At 47.8% G+C, this 19,915-nt stretch overlaps 1 protein-coding gene across 1 annotated transcript in view; it reads left to right on the top strand.

Annotated features, from left to right (window-relative positions):
• The window catches only part of LOC311242962 (uncharacterized protein), a gene marked incomplete at its 5' end in the record, with an annotated part of 95,263 nt that overhangs the window by 60,805 nt on the left and 14,543 nt on the right, over nucleotides 1–19,915 (top strand). The window contains 8 exons of the mRNA XM_084332026.1: nucleotides 2,169–2,272; nucleotides 2,513–2,633; nucleotides 2,964–3,213; nucleotides 3,551–3,699; nucleotides 5,729–5,946; nucleotides 6,912–7,062; nucleotides 11,762–11,971; nucleotides 18,234–19,756. Of these exons, the coding sequence (XP_084188152.1) occupies nucleotides 2,169–2,272; nucleotides 2,513–2,633; nucleotides 2,964–3,213; nucleotides 3,551–3,699; nucleotides 5,729–5,946; nucleotides 6,912–7,062; nucleotides 11,762–11,971; nucleotides 18,234–19,756 (2,726 nt within the window). The remainder of the gene's footprint in view (nucleotides 1–2,168; nucleotides 2,273–2,512; nucleotides 2,634–2,963; nucleotides 3,214–3,550; nucleotides 3,700–5,728; nucleotides 5,947–6,911; nucleotides 7,063–11,761; nucleotides 11,972–18,233; nucleotides 19,757–19,915) is intronic.

Genomic DNA, 19,915 nt, shown 5'->3' with positions numbered 1-19,915 from the left:
AGTTATTGTCCATGTTTTCAAAGTCTCTTTGGGTGTTTGCAATTTGTGGGAAGTATATGTCTCTGATGTCTTGGTATAGTGGGCAGGTTGTTAAGAAGTGGAGCTCGGTTTCCACCTCATCTTGTGTGCAGTGGGTGCATAGTCTGTCTTCTCTTGGGAGCCAGGTCTGCCTATGGTGGCCTTTCTCAATGGCTAGGCTGTGCTCGCTGAGTCTGTACCTAGTCAAGGATCTTCTTAGTTTTGGGTCAGTCACAGTGCTCAGGTATTCTGCCACTGTGTACTCTCTGTTTAGGGCCAAATAGCATTTCAATTTGCTCTGGTTTTGGGTTGATTCTTTCCAATGTGTCAGATAGTTTTCTTTTTGTTTTCTTATAATTTGATTTAGTCCAGTGTGGTTTCTGTCTGGTGGCTCTGCTTGTGTTTGTGAGCAGAGTCCCAGAACCATCTGGCTGAGTGGGCATCTCTCAAGGGTCTCTCAAGGGTGAGGGCTATGTTGTGGAGTGTGTCTGGGTCACTTTCTTTTAGGTGATTGTAGAATTTAAATGCTCTTTTTTGAATTTTGATGATTAGTGGGTATCTTTAGTTCTGCTCTGCATGCATTATTTGGTGTTTTCCGTTGGGTGCGGAGAATGGATTTGCACAATTCTGCATGCAGAGTCTCAATTGGGTGTTTGTCCCATTTGGTGAAGTCTTGGTTTGCAAGTGGGCCCCAGACTTTACAACCATATAGGGAAATCGGTTCTATGACGGAGTCTAATATTTTGAGCCAGATTTTGATTGGAATGTCTAACTTGATGTTCCTTTTTATGGCATAAAAAGCCCTTCTTGCTTTGTTTCTCAGGTCGTTCACAGCTTGGTTGAAGTTCCCTGTAGCACTGATGTTTAGGCCGAGATAGGTGTAGTTTTTTGTGTGTTCTAGGGAAATTGTGTCTAGGAGGAATTTGTGTTTTTGTTGTTGTAGGCTAGGCTTTTTTTGGAATATCATAATTTTAGTTTTGTTTAGGTTTACTGTCAGTGCCCATGTCTGGGAGAATTTGTGTAGAAGGTCAAGGTGCTGTTGTAGCCCTTCTTTTGTTGGGGACAGCAGCACCAGGTCATCTGCAAACAGTAGGCATTTGACTTCTGTGTTTGCTAGGGGGATGCCAGGTGCTGCAGTTTGTTCCAATGTTTTTGCCAGTTCATTTATGTATATGTTGAAGAGGGTTGGACTCAAACTGCACCCCTGTCTAACCCCACGGCGTTGAGGAAAGAAGTCTGTGTGTTTTTCTTCAATCCTCACATGTGTTGTTGGTGTACATTGAATTTATGAGGTTGTAGGTTTTCCCTCCAATGCCACTATCTAACAGCTTGTACAGCAGACCCTCGTGCCAAATTGAGTCAAATGCTTTTTGGAAGTCAACGAAACAGGAGTATACTTTGCTTTTATTTTTATTTATTTGGTTGTCCATTAGGGTGCTGAGGGTGAGAATGTGGTCTGTTGTACGGTGATTTGGTAGGAAGCCAATCTGTGATTTGCTCAAGGTATTGTTATTTGTGAGAAAATGTATGAGTCTGTGGTTAATGATCATACAGAGGATTTTTCCAAGGTTCCCACGGTAATTGTTTGGGTCAGATTTGTCTCCCTTTTTGTGGAGCAGTGTTATGAGTCCTTGGTTCCAAATATTGGGGAAGATCCCAGAGCTAAGGACAATGTTAAGGAGTTTTAGTATAGCCAATTGGAATTTGGAGTCTGTGAATATGATAATTTCATTTAGGATACCATCCGCTCTGCAGGCCTTCTTGGTTTTAAGTGATTTTATTTTGTCCTGTAGTTGTTGTAGTGTAATTGGGGAGTCTAGCGGGTTCTGGTAATCTTTTATGGTTGACTCTAGGCGTTGTAGTTTATCTTGTATGTGTTTTTGCTGTTCATTATTTTGTATTGGGCTAAAGAGATTGGAGAAGTGGTTTACCCATACATCTCCATTTTGGATGGGTAGCTCCTCGTGGTGTTCTTTGTTTAGTTTGTTCCAGTTTTCCCAGAAGTTGTTTGTTTTTATGGATTCCTCTATATCTTGTAGCTGGTTTCTAACTCTCTATCTCTTTCTCTATCTCTTTCTAACTTTCTCTCTCTCTCTTGCTCTCTCTCTGTGTATCTGCGTGCGTGCGTGTCTGTGTGCGTGCGTGTGTAGGTCTGACCTTGTGTCGGGGTCGTGACCATGTTTTTTGGCATATGATTGGAATGGGCACAGCTCCAGAAATCCACACCATTCAGTTCCAGGATCACACCCTTCAGGTAATACAGGTCCCTACAGCAACAGCTAAATGAACTCAAAATATACCCAAATATACATCTGAAATCTACAGGCGTATAGATCTATGTGATCCAAAAAAGAAAACTGTTCCAAACTGCCTCGAATAGACTTTTGTGTAGACATGACACAGTCAGCCATGATAATCTCTCTCTTGTCAGGAACAACACAGCACACCCTGCTCTTATAATCACTACATAACCTCTCTGTTTTGGCTTTTCCAGGTAATGTCTCACCGTAAGTTCACCGTCGACATGACCCCTATGACCTTCATCACAGCCGAGATGAAACCAACCGCTCTGGGCCGCTTCACTGTCAGCTGCCAGATACACGCCCACCGGCACGGTAAACCCCACTGACGCACCTGGACCGCAAGACATGCACGGCTTGTCGTATAGACCGTTGCTACAGGGACAGCTTGAGTGTATTTCCTGTCAGCTGTTGTATCAGCAAACACTGCAACAGGAAGTAAACTTGAGAAAACAAGTTTAGAAACATTTAGAATGTTTATATTGTCATGTTTGAAAAGGAATGAAGGAACCTTTTGCATTTTATGTATGTTTTATGATTATACTTACATAATTACATCATAGCCTTTGTTTAATTTCTTTCCACTGATTATGACTATGATTGGGATTATGATTTTAATCATGAATATACTATATAACTCCCCAGCCGGCATGAGTGCCCTGTTCACGGTGGAGGACTGTCCAGATCCTCCTGACCAGCGCAACGCCCACCACGACGACTACAATTATGACTATAATGGAGAAGACATGTTCAACACATTGACCTTTAACCCTGCTGCAAATGTGCGGCCGGGGGCCAGGGCCATCAGGGGACGCAAGTCTAAAACCTGGGTGCATTATATCGCCGCTGAGGAGGTCACCTGGAACTACACTCCTCACCTCGACCCCACAGACAGGTATGACAGGTAGGGGGAGGGAGGACGAGGTGGGAGGGAGAGAGAGGTTGTCTGGTGGAAAACCTCATTTTCTGGAGACATATCTGTGTAGTCCTTGGAAGTAAACAAGGTCCTCTACTATAGCTGGACCCATGTGGTGTGTTGAAGCTACACAGTTTTCAATGTTACAACCTCAGTCAGTCAGTCAGTCAGTCAGTCAGTCAGTCAGTCAGTCAGTCAGTCAGTCAGTCAGTCAGTCAGTCAGTCAGTACCAGTGGACTCGTGTAGGCTGGTGCCCTGCAGGGTTGAAGTTGGGATAACCTTCATCATTTTGTCTTTGCTGTCTATGTTCCTTCAGTGAGCTGTCATCTGAGTACTTCCCTGCCCCGTCCCAGCTGTCGGGCTACCAGTATAAGAAGGTGGTGTATGTGGAATATACAGACAAATCCTTTACCCAGAAGAAAACCACTACCAGGACACTGTTCGGCCCACTTCTGAAAGGAGAAGGCAACGATCAATTCCATGTGAGTGGACACAACTCAATGTGTAGAAATTACATTTGTATACATAAATAAGAGGAATCCAGCTAGACAGAGCCATGTGCAAAGATTTTAGGAAATCTATACAAATGGTAGTTTGATAAGTTAAATAATTGTTGTTACAAAGGGTCAGATTAAACCGAATATATATATTTATTACTTGAGATATATTGTATAGTATTTGTATATCGTCTGATATCCCTTGTATATTCTTTGTACATATACACGGAATATCCCTTTACCTAGTACAGGCCAGACCATAATATTCGTTCTCCTATTGGACAGCGATCCCCTAGGCGCCACGGCCATACCCCCAATGTCTAGTTCAAAGTCACCGCTAAGACATGCCTGGACATGCCCGGTTCTGCGCAGTAATATGAGACAGAAATAAGGCTGGTACTAGATTGTTCACCTTACGTATAAATACGTTGCAGGTGGATACAGCAGTAGTGTTAACCAATAAGTTGAAGCCTCACACCACGATACAACGTGCTGTGAAGTGGGCCCGTTTTGCCCCGAAATAGAGCCTTGAGACCGCGTGCGAATTGATAGCTGAAGTGTCAGAGTTTAACGCTGTATCGTCGAGTTCGACCTATTCTATTATTAAGTAATAGTCTATTATGTATAGTGTATCGTGCGGCTACCGTTCTACAGTGACCAGCATTACCAACGTTTCATCGTACCGAGCTAGTGTGCTTATCCAGGCTGGGCGGCCTAACCTTGTGCCGTCATCCGAGGAGCCCTAGACGAGAACCGTGTGGATATGTACACTGGATAACCTACACCGGCGACTACAGAGCCCTTTTCGGCTGGATTATAATGCTTTGGTCCTGTGGATGTTGGAGCAGAGAATCGTCTACCCCCACTACCGTGTGGGATTTACCCTGTGAGGAGCACCGTCGAGCCCGCCTCTAGGACTCTGAGGCTGGCTAGCTTTCCTCCATGCGGCACTGCACACCGGAGAATAGCTGTTGCTTTGTCTACGGATCAAGGGATTATTGCACTGTCTCCTGTACCTGGAGTCTCCTTATTCCTCGTTGATCCAGACTTTTGCTACCGACAAATCCTCTCCCCTGCTGGCTTACAACCGGAGGGAACCCCCTTAGTATCTCCAGCTGACCTACTAGTGTACCATATATAATTCTTATGCTACAGGTGGTATTAATTATCCCCTTCGTAATATGCTCATGGACTTACGCTCTTGACCTATTCATGCACATTCTTCGCCTTACAAGCGCAACTCTCAATCTGAATAAATGTAAGATAATCTTGGTGCTCTTCTAATAAATATTATTATAAACAGTACTTTCTTGTTGAGCCGTGTTATTGTGGGGGTGTTCATCTCATATACATGTGTACTGTATGGCCAGTAGTAATGTACATAACTCAGTAGTGGTTTAATGATACCATACTTATTCAATACAGTCAGGGAATTGTACCCCTCAGTTACAATTGTGCTAGTGCTTTTTTTTTTATTATTATGTTTTTCGTAGGTTTTTATTGTTTTTACTACCGGGCAGTCCGGTAGAGAGAGAGAGAGAGGAAGATCGGGAGACAGAGCGGGGGGAAGACATTCGGCAAATGACGCCGGGTCCGGGAATCGAACCCGGGTCGGCCGCTTCGCGACGCAGCGTGTTACATGGTTCGCCACTTGGGTGCCCTGCTAGTGCTTTTAATGGAATACTTGGAATTGTGTTTCCAGATCATTTTCAGGAACATGGCCAGTCGGCCTTTCAATATCTACCCCAACGGCCTTACCAAGATATATCCACTGAAAAAGTCCTCTAACGGTAAATTAACTCAAATTAAATACGCTTCTATATGATATGATGTCAAATTATTATTAAACATAAAATATCTATTCTTGTCAATTATTGACATTTGAAATTCTCTCACTGGCCATTAAGATATCTACTCTTGCTTTCGAATAGAGAAACTGGGTAAGCATCTATTATTAGAGAGAGTAATTGTGTTCACTGTTTCATGTACACAACCAGCGGCAGAGAATGACCTGCGCACCATGGGGGTACCCCCCAACGGGACATATGGCTACATCTGGAAGCTGACTGCAGAGGACGGGCCCCTGGAGGAAGACCCCCAGTGTCTAACGCGCTTATACCAGAGCACTGCCAACCCAGAGAGGGACCTGGCGTCGGGGCTAGTTGGAATGTTGCTCATCTGCAAACATGAAGCCATCGACACCAGGGGACGACTGGTGACTATAGAACTCCTTCTTTAACCCTTTCACCGCCGCACTACCAAAACGGTTAACCCTTTCACTGCGACAATTCACAGAAGGTTAACCCTTTCACTGCCACACGACAGCCGGTCCGTCAGTTGTGTGATAGTAAGGGGTTAACCTTCTGTCGTGTGGCAGTGAAAGGGTTAATAGACAGTCACCACCCAGTATTGCTGCTGTCAGGACAAAAAAAATCATAAACGTACATTTTTGGGGTGTTTTTTAGATTGAACTGCAAGTTTACATGGCCCTCTATTTGTTGAGTCGTTTTTCAAAGTTTGACCCAATGACCGATGAATCCTATACAAAACCTACTCTCTGATTTCAGTATTACACAAGGGTCAACTGAGGAGTAAGACTCCTTTTTTAATTACCGGAACGACTACCTTTTGGAGATGAGATGTATTCTCATGCATTCCTCTGACAGCAGTGCTATCTGCATGTGGATAGATGTCTGATACAAGATAATAAGCAACAGTACAGTAATATTGACCCGTACTGTAGCAGCTCTTTCATGTCCTTCCACATCCTTGGGTTGATGCACAAGGAGAGAGAGAGAGAGAGAGAGAGAGAGAGAGAGAGAGAGCACGTCATCTTGGCTTTAGCTCACTTTGCTTTGGTTTCAAATGAATAATAATAATAATAATAATAATAAATTTATTTTATATAGCGCCTTACATAAAGTATCTCAAAGCACTTTACAGACATTGCATTACAGTACATAGACAAACACAGTACATGGACTTTCACAATGACAACATGGTGGGGATACTACAGCGAAAGGGAGACAGCTTAGAGACAAGACAGAGAGAATCTTTTTATAAATAATAATAGTACAAAATAAAGAAAATAATAATACTAATATATACTATTGAATTGAAATATGACAGACGTAGTACACATATCCTGAATCTGTCTCGTGACTGAACGCCTTGTCGCAGGTGGGCCCGGATGCAGAGCACAGCCTGATGTTTGCCGTGTTTGATGAGAACAGGAGTTGGTACCTCAGAGAGAACATTCAGAAATACAGCTTGGACCCCTCCAGAGTCAACCCTGATGACCCCGCTTTCTACAACTCTAACGTTATTTACAGTGAGTGAATCATTATTTTTCAAATATGCAACATAACAAACAAACATCAAGTACATAATATAGCCTTAAGCCATTCAAATAATATATGTATAAAAAGAAATTATAATAATAATAACAAAGAACAAACAAAAAAGTCAAACTAAATTGCTTCTCTTTTTGTTCATTTACATATTTGAAAAGGAGTGGAAAGAAGCATACACTTATTTAATCCCACCCCTATTTACTCATCAAAACATACTATATTTTATTTACTAATTCATACATTACTAGACTTATATTGAAAACATTTTACTTAGTTAACAATACATTTTTTAATAATACCTTATTAATATTTGCCAAAACTGTATGTTACCCTGTATAGTTCCTCTAGCCATTTTTTATACATATATACCTACATATGCACATATACATTTATATATACATACATACACATACATACTGCCAGTTATCAAACCCCTTCTTCATCTCTGTACCTCTGGAAAACCATTTGTGTTATGGTTTGACACCGACCCCAAACGCAACGACACAAGAGAGTAGGATTCAGAGTTGCCAAATACGAGGGCTTGTTTATTTGGTACTAGGAATAAGAGAAACAGGGAAAGCAAGTCAAACAAGACAGGTACAATGATCAAGGGGCAAAGTTCTGCTGCTCTGCAGCTTCTCCCGTGAGGGTTGTCTTGGGAAGCAGGTGTTGACTTGACAGGAAAGACGGCTCACCAGGATCTCCCGGGGTCTTGGCGAGCCTGGTCCTCTTGGCCGGGCACGGCAATTGGAGACACGGTGTCCACCCTGGCCACAGTAGAGGCAACGGCCGGAGAAGAGCCTGGACTCCCGTTCGGCCGGGCTAAGGCGGTTGCGTCCCAGCTGCATGGGTTCCTCCTTGGTCACGGCTCGGGAGGGAACAAACCCACCAGTCACGGAGGGGGCAGGACGGACAGCACTGTAGAGGCGGCCGCTGGGAAAGGGAGCCCCTGAGCGGCGGTCGATGGCACAGTCGTAAGGCCGGCGAGGCGGAAAGACCTGAGCCCTGGACTCCCTGAAAACCCCCTCGGGGTCGTAGTACTCGGGGGGTACGTCTGGGGTAAAGAAAACCTCCTCGAGGTCGTGGTCCTCGGGGGGTACGTCTGGGGTAAAGAAAACCTCCTCGAGGTCGTGGTCCTCGGGGGGTACGTCTGGGGTACCGAAATCCTCCTCGAGGTCGTGGTCCTCGGGGGGTGCGTCTGGGGGTCCCCGTCGGGTTCTCTCACGTCTTCTCTCCTGGAGGCGTCCGTCGACGCGGATGGCGAGGCTGAACAGGTCCTCGAGGGAATCAGGTTCCTCCTGGGTCGCGAGCTGGTCCCTGACTGCGTCACAGAGCCCTCTCATGAAGGTTAGGCGAAGAGCAGGTTCGTTCCATCCACTCTCCACCGCCGCCAGTCGAAACTCCATGACATAGTCCGTCACCCTGCCGCTCCCCTGTCGGAAGGTCCCCAACCGGGCTCCAGGGTCCAGACCTCGGGCTGGATGGTGGAACACTCTGCGGAGCTCCGCCACGAAGTCTGGGTAGGAGAACAAAAAATCTGCCTCCATTGCCCAGGAGGAAGTGACCCACTGGGCAGCATGGCCTGAAAGTAGGTTGGTTATATAAGCCACTTGGGACCCACGAGCAGAAAAACGGCTTGGTTGATGACGGAAAACCAACTCACATTGCATGATGAATGTGGCACACTCCTCGGGATTACCGTCGAACAGCCGTGGGACGGAGAGAAGGGGTTCCCGAGATGCGAGATCTGCTGGGGCTGCGGGGAATGTTCCTGAAGGGTGTGAGAGGTGAAAGGCATTAACGGTGTCGCCCAGCGAGTGAAGCTGAGCGAGAATGTCGGACTGTTGTCCCGCCAAAGCGGCCATTGAACCTTGAATAAGCAGGACCTGCTCTCGGAGTCCCTGTACAGCAGCTGCAGCCGCATCCAGCTGTAGGGCGTGTTCCTTGGCTGACTCTAACTGGACTGCCGCTGCTGTGCTGACTCTCTTGCGGGCGCAGACTGCGCAGGCCAGTACGAACCCCTTGACGTCGTTCCTCATGGTGGGCCACCAGAATCGACGAGCCAGGAAGGAGAACGTGCGATGAACGCCCGGGTGGCAGGCGAACCGGCTGGTATGGCCCCACTGGAGGACCCGGGACCGGACTGAGTTGGGGACAAAGAGACGGTTAACAGGTACATTGCCTGGAGCGCGATGGAAGCGTAGGGCACGCCTTACCACCCCCTCGATGCCCAAGGTGACTACTCTCTCTGTGTCGGCTGGGGTCGTCATTGGTTGGATCGTAATGTTATGGTTTGACACCGACCCCAAACGCAACGACACAAGAGAGTAGGATTCAGAGTTGCCAAATACGAGGGCTTGTTTATTTGGTACTAGGAATAAAAGAAACAGGGAAAGCAAGTCAAACAAGACAGGTACAATGATCAAGGGGCAAAGTTCTGCTGCTCTGCAGCTTCTCCCGTGAGGGTTGTCTTGGGAAGCAGGTGTTGACTTCTGAACCGCTCTGCAGAATCCTCTCGGTGGGTTCTCAGATGTTGTTGCGAGACCGAGAGAGGGAGAGAGGGAACGAGTCAGTGACAGAGCAGTCTTAAACGAGCAGGAGAACAGGGTGTATAATTCTTCGTGTTAACAACACAGTGAGCACAGTTCCAAACACAGCCCAAGTGAATCTCTTCGTGTTAACAACACAGAGAGCACAATTCCAAAAACAGCCCAAGTGAAACTCTTCGTGTTAACAACACAGTGAGCTAAATCCAAACACAGTCCCAGTGAATATCTTCATGTAAACACACAGTGAATATCTTCATGTAAACACACAGTGAATATCTTCATGTAAACACACAGTCCAATTGTGAAATAATATCTTCGGTGTGAGCAAACACACAGTGAATATCTTCATGTAAACACACAGTCCAATTGTGAAATAATATCTTCGGTGTGAGCAAACACACAGTGGATATCTTCATGTAAACACACAGTCCAATTGTGAAATAATATCTTCGGTGTGAGCTAGCACACAGAGGGAGATGGAAGATCCCAAAATATCATTCCATAAAGGAACAAGCAAAAATAGATAATGGCTGGGTGAGTGACTGTTTGACAAAAAGGTGGTAGTCTTCAGTGTAAGTTTACACACGAAAAACGGAATAGGTCAAGAACAGTCAAATAGATAACTCACCCAGACGAGATGCGTAATTGGAACTGGAACAACAGTGGAGGCGAGCGCGCGCCACGGGAGCAGGTATCCAAGCGAAGGCTTCTAGGAATTCCTGGAGAACAGCACAGAGAAAAAGGCAGCAGCAGCAGCAACGGGGAAAAACTTCCAGAGACAAATCAAGGTGACAAAACAAGACGATCCAACAACTTAGGGTGGGGAAAAACGGGGTATAAATAATGAGGGATCGATTGATTGAAAAGCGTGGGGAAGTGAGAGAACCAATCAGCGACGTCTCTGATGACGTCAACGGGGAGAAAGCAGTGACAGCTGGGGAATGTGATTGAAAAGCGTGGGGAAGAGAGAGAACCAATCAGCGACGTCTCTGATGACGTCAACGGGGAGAAACGTGTGAACGAGGGGATAGAACCAATTGACAGAAAATGAATGAAAACAAAGCGAGGGTGGTTAAAGGAACAGAACGAGTGAGAGCGCAAGGACAGAAACCTCACAATTTGACTGTTTTATGTTTTGACATTGCTGTAACTCCACAATCAGACCGTTCCATAATTTTACTCCGCGAATTGAAATACAAAGACTCTTCATGGTTGTTCGAAAACTGTATCTTTTGAAATGAAATGTTCCCCTTAAATTGTAACCCCCATCTTGCAAGTTGAACAATCTTTGAATATTTCCTGGGAGTTTATAATTTTTTGCTTTGTACATTATTTGTGCAAGTAAACACTAGTAAAACGTTGCTATTGAAGGATGTAATGCAATTGTAATTTCCTCTTTCCTCATTGAACATACCGGAATTTCTTCAATTTCAACACCCATGGAATCAGAATGTAATATGCAATCTTTCGCTCCTGTGTGTTTGTGTGTGACTGATTAGTAGGGGCGTCATTTTGGTATGGTAAGTTATGGCACTCGCCATACCTTGGCAAATAAATATGTATGTGTATTTGCGATTATACATGCGCAGGATGTGTGTATTTGCCACGTCTCGGGGTGTGGTCTTTTGTGTGTAACCTGAAATGGGCTCTGCACATAACCAGCTGCTATACCACACTGAAGTGAGGTACTTTTTTAACTCAGAGAAGAAGCGCAGATTTTCCTTGCAGACAAAACTAATACATTGGCAGAGAAATGTGCTGATAATGAGCTGGATTACAAAACTCCGTTAGTGACACTCCAGGTTAATCAGCGGAGATTTTGGGGTAATTCGGCTTTCGTGTGACGAGCTACTGAAAGTCTGCTTTAGTCTGTTGACACATTTATATACTAAATGCTTTTGTAGTCCTGTGTCATACCTAAATGTCATATAAGTGAATTGTATAGAAACAACTCACCAAAAGTGACTATTGCACAACTGATTTGACAAAAAAATCCCCCTTCGCCCCCCCACCCTCCCTCATGGCCATACCCTCGCTTTTACTGAAACGACGCCACTGCTGATTAGCATATATATACGTATATATATATATATTCTGTATGTGTATTTGTTTGTGTGTGTGTTTCCAGGTGTGAACGGAGTCATGTTCAACGGGCGCCAGTTTAGCATGTGCCAAAGTGACGTCACCTTCTGGCACGTAGCCAACATAGGCACCCAGAGCGACTTCCTGTCCATCTACTTCACAGGAAACCCCTTCCAGCACGACAACCTCTACCAGTTCGTTCTCACCCTCTTCCCCATGAGCGGTGAGACTGTCCCCATGGAGATGGAGCTGACCGGTAAGATCCCACATGTCAGCAACCCCCCAGTTCCCCATGACGTCATGAAGGTTACATAAAATAGATTTGTGTTTTATGAATCACAAATGAATCAGTCTAGACTGCTGATGAGAATGAGAAACCAGGTTCAGTGTGTCAGATGACGTTCAAGTGTTGAAAAACTATTTGTGTTCTTAAAAAGCTCTGCAATCTAATAGAATAGCAAGTCACATCTTATAATAATCAAATCAAATGTATTTGTATAGCCCGAGATCACATGGTATTGCCCCCATGGGATGTACAAGTCAAGAAGAAACATCACAATAGATCAAGAACAAAAACAAAAAACACCATAAAATCCAAATATACAACACTCCCACACTTTCCCCAATGAAGATAAGGAACGACTCTATAACCTAGCATATATACATGTAATGAAACACATTGTGAGACTGTGGTCTGGAGCACAGCCCAATTGCTGAATACACAGGAGAGGAGATAGGAGCGGTTTCAAGGGTGTTTAATGAAATGAGCAACACAGGAATTGGGGGGAATAGAACAGGGTTATGTTCTGTCTTGTGGCTGCCGTGGCGGCAGCGAGCGAGCAAGTGGTCCTTGTGCTTGTCTTGGGAGCTGCTGGGCTGCAGCGGGTGAGCAAGTGTTCCTCTTCGGGGACAGGAGACGTCCAGGCAGGGACGGCGGTCCTTTGGGGCACAGGAGAGAACAGGTTAGAGTAGGCAATACAAGGATGGAATCCAGCAGAGCTTTAGGCAGAGACGTCGTACCTGGGTAGTGGTAATTAATACCACGACAGCTTCTGGTCAGCGTCGAGGAGTAGAAGTAGGCATTCCATCAGGGGAGGATTGAGTGCCTGACCGCGTGTGAATTAGGGGGATGGAGTGCAGCAGGGCGTATGAGGGTAAAGGGAGGGGTGGATGGAGAAGGAGAGGATGAGGAGGAGTGTCTAGTGGGTGGAGAGGGGGATGAAGAGGAGCGTGTGGAGAACGTGAGGGGAAAAGGAGGGGGAGTGAAGTATGCCCGTGCTGTGATTATGACAGGACCCCCCCCCTCTACGGGCGCCTCCCGGCTGCCAAGGCTTGTCAGGGTGAGCCCGATGAAAGTCCCGGATGAGACCCGGGTCCAGGATCATCGGCCGGGAGATCCAGCTCCGCTCCTCCGGGCCCTAGCCCTCCCAGTCGAACAGGTACTGGAAGCCGCGGCCGCGTCGCCGCACGCCCAGCAACTCCCGGACCACGTAGGCCGGGTGGTCGTCTATCACCAGCAGAGGAGGGGGCTCTGGAGCAGGGGGAGACAGGGGACTGGAGACCACCGGTTTGAGCTGGGAGACATGGAAGGAAGGGTGAATGCGCATATGGGGGGGAGCTGGAGCTTGACAACAGAGGGATTTATGAGGGACACCGGTTCTGGTCCGTAGTGCGGAGCAGCGCAGCCCTCGTCTCCTCCCAGATCGTCCTGCAGCGGCGGAGATGGTCTTGCACCGACGGCACGACGATCAGATTCAGATTCAGATTCCTTTATTGAGCCATTTGTGTAAAACACATTGGTAATTGTTGCAGCAATACAGTGTATGCATTCTTTCTTTTTTCACAGTAAACAAACACCAACACAGACAAGAAACGAAAACAGTGCAGTGGGGGATTAATCAATAAATAAAATACATATATATATATATATAAAGTGAAGTGTGCAGAGATCCAGTACGGACTAGTGCAGTGCAGTCAATGTCATTGTGCCAGTGGATCTCCTCTTCCTGGGCAGGGAACAGCGGGGGTTGGTAGCCCAAAGATGACTCGAAGGGGGACTGACCTGTGGCCGCCGAAGACAGGGAATTGTGGGCGTATTCGACCCACGGCAGGAAGGCGCTCCAGCCGGAGGGGTCCCGGGCTGTCACGCAGCGGAGTGCGGATCCCAGGTCCTGGTTGGTCTGTGGGTGGAACCCGGAGGAGAGGCTGACCGTGGCCCCCAGAGCCCGACAGAAGGCCCTCCAGACCTGGGATAGGAATTGAGGGCCCCTGTCGGAGACGATGTCTGCCGGGATCCCATGGAGTCGGAAGACGTGGAGTACCATCAGGTCAGCGGTCTCTGCAGCAGAGGGGAGTTTGGGAAGAGCAATGAAGTGCACAGCCTTTGAGAAACGGTCAACAATGGTGAGGATGGCTGTGTTACCATGTGAGAGGGGAAGGCCGGTGACGAAGTCCAGGGCGACGTGCGACCAGGGCCGACCGGGGACAGGGAGCGGACGAAGGAGCCCGGCGGGCGGTCGATGTGAGGCCTTCGCATGAGCACAGACGGTGCACGCCAGGACGAAAGCGCGGGTGTCCTCTCTCATGGTGACCCACCAGAAGTGCCTCTTCAGCAGGGATAGTGTCCGGTCGATCCCAGGGTGGCACGCAAACCGGGAAGCGTGAACCCACTCGAGCACCTGGGAGCGGACAAGGTCAGGGACAAAAAGCCGGTTAGGTGGACCGTTACCTGGGTCCGGCTGGGCACGCTGTGCCTCCCTGACGATGGACTGGATCTCCCAGGTGGCGATGGCCACCAGACAGGATGTGGAGAGGATGGTGTCGGGGTGTGTGGGACCCTCCTCGGGGACGAACTGCCGGGAGAGGGCGTCTGGCTTGGTGTTCTTGGAACCAGGCCGGTAGGTCAGGGTAAAATTAAACCTGGCGAAGAACAACGCCCAGCGAGCCTGGCGAAAGTTCAGGCGCTTGGCCGTTGAGACGTAGGCGAGGTTCTAGTGGTCCGTCCAAACCAGGAAGGGGACCTCCGATCCCTCCAGCCAGTGCCTCCATTCCTCCAGGGCTAGCTTGACCGCCAGGAGCTCCAGGTTCCCGATGTTGTAGTTGACCTCGGCTGGGGTTAGGGGGCGTGAGAAGAAGGCGCAGGGGTGCAGCTTCTGGTCGGTGGCGGAGCGTTGGGAAAGAACCGCCCCCACTCCGGTGCAGGAGGCGTCCACCTCCACCACGAACTGGCGGGACGTGTCCGGCTGGACGAGGATGGGAGCGGTGGTGAAGTGCCGGCGCAGCTCGGCGAAGGCAGAGTCCACTGCGTCGGACCAGACGAAGGGCACGGAAGGCGAGGTGAGTTGGGTGAGGGGCGCCGCGACCAGGCTGTAGTGCCTGATGAAGCGCCGATAAAAGTTGGCAAACCGGGGGAGCTCCAGTAGCTCACCGCATATCTCGGCGCTATTTCTGCGTCGGGGAAAACCGTGCTGCGTCACGGATCTGGTGGACTCCGAGTTCGATTCCCGGACCCGCCGTCATTTACCAGAATGTCTTCCCCTGATCTATATCCCGTTTCACCCTGTATCTGTCGGTCATGCTTGACCAGAAAAGCGATAAACGCAAAAAAATAAAGTTTAAAAAGAAAAAAATTGGCAAACCCCAGGAAGCGTTGGAGCTGTTTGACGTTGGTGGGACGGGGCCAGTCGGACACCGCTCTGATCTTCTTGGGGTCCGCCCGGATCTTGCCGCCCTCAATGATGTAGCCGAGGAAGCCGATGGAGGAGACGTGGAACTCACACTTCTCCGCCTTGACGAACAGCTTGTTCTCCAGAAGACGCTGGAGGACCCGGCGGACATGCTGGACATGCTCCTCCATGGAGCGGGAGAAGATCAGAATGTCGTCTAAGTAGACGAAAACGGAGCAGTGGAGTACGTCACGGAGAACGTCATTGACGAGGGCCTGGAAGACAGCAGGGCCGTTGGTCAGTCCAAAGGGCATTACCTTGTACTCGAAGTGGCCGAGTGGTGTCTTGAAGGCCGTCTTCCACTCGTCTCCCTCCCGCATGCGGACAAGGTGATAGGCGTTCCTGAGGTCCAGTTTTGTGAAGATGGTGGCATCTTGCAGGGGCTCAAAAGCAGAGTCGATTAAAGGCAGGGGGTACTTGTTTTTTACCGTGATGTTGTTGAGGCCCCGGTAGTCGATACAGGGGCGAAGGGAACGATCCTTCTTGGAAACGAAGAAGAATCCTGCGCCGACAGGAGAGGAGGAGGGGGTGATTATGCCCGAGGCCAAGGATTCGTGGACGTACTTCTCCATTGATTCTCTCTCTGGGCGTGAGAGGTTGAACAGGCGACTAGCAGGGAGTGGCGCTCCGGGGAGTAAATCAATGGCACAGTCATATTGGCGATGAGGAGGCAGGGAGAGAGCCTGTTGTTTGCTAAAAACCGCTTTTAAATCATGGTAGGCAGGCGGAATTGCAGACAGATCAATGTGTGTGTCCCCCCTACCCAACCCCCCCCCTCCCACCTCCAATGTACAGCCCCCACCCCACCCACCCAACCTCCTCCAATGTACAGTTTCTATGTCAAATGTATATACACTCTTTTTCTGGACACTTTTGTATCACAAACAGTACTGTATTTGCAAATCTGATATGTCATAAATGTATAGATGTAGCAGTACTGTCTATCTGTATGTCATGTATGTTATATATGTTATGATGAATTGAAAATGGGGGACCCTGATGTAAACAAGACGAAAGTCTTTCTCTGGTCTGCATCCCCTTAACAATTGTATGTATTGAGCTGTACTGTACTGTACCCATTCTGCAATCTGTTAATAAACTTTTCAATCAATTCAATCAATCAAAGCGAGTTGGTCAACCCGGGCGGTATGGCCGTTGATGATACTCACAGACTGCTTCTGAAACTTCTTCCATTCCTCGGTCTCGTGTACAGCTGGTGCTGTCATCGTGGTTGTGGTATTCTGTGAGACTGTGGTCTGGAGGAGCACAGCCCAATTGCTGAATACACAGGAGAGGAGATAGGAGCGGTTTCAAGGGTGTTTAATGAAATGAGCAACACAGGAATTGGGGGGAATAAAACAGGGTTATGTTCTGTCTTGTGGCTGCCGTGGCGTCAGCGAGCGAGCAAGTGGTCCTTGTGCTTGTCTTGGGAGCTGCTGGGCTGCAGCGTGTGAGCAAGTGTTCCTCTTCGGGGACAGGAGACGTCCAGGCAGGGACGGCGGTCCTTTGGGGCACAGGAGAGAACAGGTTAGAGTAGGCAATACAAGGATGGAATCCAGCAGAGCTTTAGGCAGAGACGTCGTACCTGGGTAGTGGTAATTAATACCACGACAGCTTCTGGTCAGCGTCGAGGAGTAGAAGTAGGCATTCCATCAGGGGAGGATTGAGTGCAGATGTGAAGAGTGCGGTGCCTGACCGCGTGTGAATTAGGGGGATGGAGTGCAGCTGGGCGTATGAGGGTAAAGGGAGGGGTGGATGGAGAAGGAGAGGATGAGGAGGAGTGTGTAGTGGGTGAAGAGGGGGATGAAGAGGAGCGTGTGGAGAACGTGAGGGGAAAAGGAGGGGGAGTGAAGTATGCCCGTGCTGTGATTATGACACACATACACATACATACATGGTAGCAAGACTATCTAAGGTACATAAGAACATTTAAAACGGTGGGTCATTTGTTCCACAGCAAAGGCCAAAGTACAATAAGTACAATACGTGCAGTGTTGCTCGAAAGCATGTGAACCCCCCCGGAACAGCCAGTCCCCCAAACACCCCACACATCAATCCTCACCACATCCCCATCCAAGACACACCCCCCAATAAAGCACACGAGTGAGTGAGTGAGTGAGTGAGTGAGTGAGTGAGTGAGTGAGTGAGTGAGTGAGTGAGTGAGTGAGTGAGTGAGTGAGTGAGTGAGTGAGTGCGCACGCAGCTGTCAGACTGCATTTACAAAGTTGAGGTCAATTCTAGTGAGATGTCTTGCTCGATGAAATAAAATATAGCCCTTTACATTTCTCTCTTTAAAAAGTGCCCTTTATATTATTATTATTATTATTATTATTATTATTATTATTATTATTATTATTATTATTATTATTATTATTATTATTATTATTATTATTATTATTATTATGATCATCCTTATTATTATCATTATTATTATTATAGATGTGTTGGCTTTTCTTTTTGAGTGTCAATGTTTTTTTTATTGTATTCGTGTTGTGCTGTTTTTTCCTCTTAGTGTGAACAAGCACCAAGTCAAATTCCTTGTATAATATGTAAATACTCTGAGAAAAAAGGTTTTTCTGATTCTGATAACGATTTTTGAAGGTAATCGTTGGGTTCTCAATGGGTCTCGTGGTCCCCAAGGGTCAGGCAACTTGTTCACAATATAGAAGACCAACTTTCAAGTCGAGTAAAAAAATAATAATAATAATAATAATTTTTTTTTAAACTTGTAAATTACCCAAATTTGGAGGGACGAGGTTGGCCTGACAGCACTGCGTCTGTCTCTTCTCTTAGGCGAGTGGGAGATCAGTGCGTTTGACGGCAGTCTGAAGAGCCGGGGGATGACCATCCGCTACTCAGTCCGGCCCTGTGACAACGGAGACCTTCCATTGGTGGATAAAGAGGATGATGACGATGATTATGGATTGACTGCCTACTTCGACAATATATTACACATGGGGCCACGAAGCATAAGACCGCAGACCCGCACCGTGGCGGTTCAGCCGTGTAAGAAACCTGTCCTCGACCTCAACGACACTCAGACGGTCAACAACACCAACGACAACAACGTCACTAACGATGTCACAATCCAGACCGGTGACACAGGAGGAGGGTCGCCGTGCAAGGTGAGGAATGTCACTGTGACGTCATCGGAGGTGGACAGCGCCGACGCGGTGTCGGATGCAGGAATTCCGCAGGACATCCTGGAGGAGTTGGAGAGAGACGATGAGTGGACGGCCTCCCTAGTCCGCGATGGGGTTGAGTCTCGGGGACAGATGGATGGGAGACAGAGAAGACAGGTGGGTGGAGATGGGAGAGACGATAATGTAGAGGCTGACATGGAAGTCAGAGGAGCAGGGATAGGCAGTGGAGGAGAGGAGAGAGCGAATTGGACTGATACTGGGACCAAGGCGGTGCTTTGGGCTGAAGCGGTACGTGAAAGGAATGAGACAAAGGAAGAGGATGCAGAGAGCAATGAGATCTTACTGAACTTTAATCCGCCAGTGGATGGAGATGGGAGAGATGGTAATTTAGAGGCTGATGTGGAAGACAGAGGAGGAGGGATAGGCAGTGGAGGAGAGGAGAGAGCGAATTTGACTGATACTGGGACCAAGGCTGTGCTTAGGGCTGAAGCGGCATATGAAAGGAACGAGACAAAGGAAGAGGTTGCAGAGAGCAATGAGATCTTACTGAACTTTAATCCGCCAGTGGATGGAGATGGGAGAGATGGTAATGTAGAGGCTGACATGGAAGAGGGAGGAGCAGGGATAGGTAGTGGAGGAGTGGCCGGAGCCAATTGGACTGATTCTGGGACCAAGGCGGTGCTGTGGACTGAAGCGGTACGTGAAAGGAATGAGACAAAGGAAGAAGTTGCAGAAAGCAATGAGATCTTGCTGAACTTTAATCCGCCAGTGGATGGAGATGGGAGAGATGGTAATTTAGAGGCTGATGTGGAAGTCAGAGGAGCAGGGATAGGCAGTGGAGGAGAGGAGAGAGCGAATTGGACTGATACTGGGGCCAAGGCGGTGCTGTGGGCTGAAGCGGTACATGAAAGGAACGAGACAAAGGAAGAGGTTGCAGAAAGCAATGAGATCCTGCTGAACTTTGACCCACTGGTGAAGAAAGATGACTCCACCTTGGAACCCACCAACACACAAGAACTGGATCAACATCTTGAACTACAAAACCACATTCAACCAAAACCCGATCCACAGATGTTAGAGGTTCTAGATGTAGATTTCGATAACTACTCCGGTGACAACGGGACCACACCAAAGACAGTTGTATCTTTCGAATATGATGACTACAGCCAAAAGGTATTTGTGTGTGTGTGTGTGTGTGTGTGTGTGTGTGTGTGTGTGTGTGTGTGTGTGTGTGTGTGTGTGTGTGTGTGTGTGTGTGTGTGTGTGTGTGTGTGTGTGTGTGTGTGTGTGTGTGTGTGTGTGTGTGTGTGTGTGTGTGTGTGTGTGCGTGTG

This window comes from Notolepis coatsorum (assembly GCF_963971535.1).
Source record: "Notolepis coatsorum genome assembly, chromosome: 16".
Taxonomy (NCBI): domain Eukaryota; kingdom Metazoa; phylum Chordata; class Actinopteri; order Aulopiformes; family Paralepididae; genus Notolepis; species Notolepis coatsorum.
This window is presented reverse-complemented; position numbering and strand designations above follow the sequence as displayed.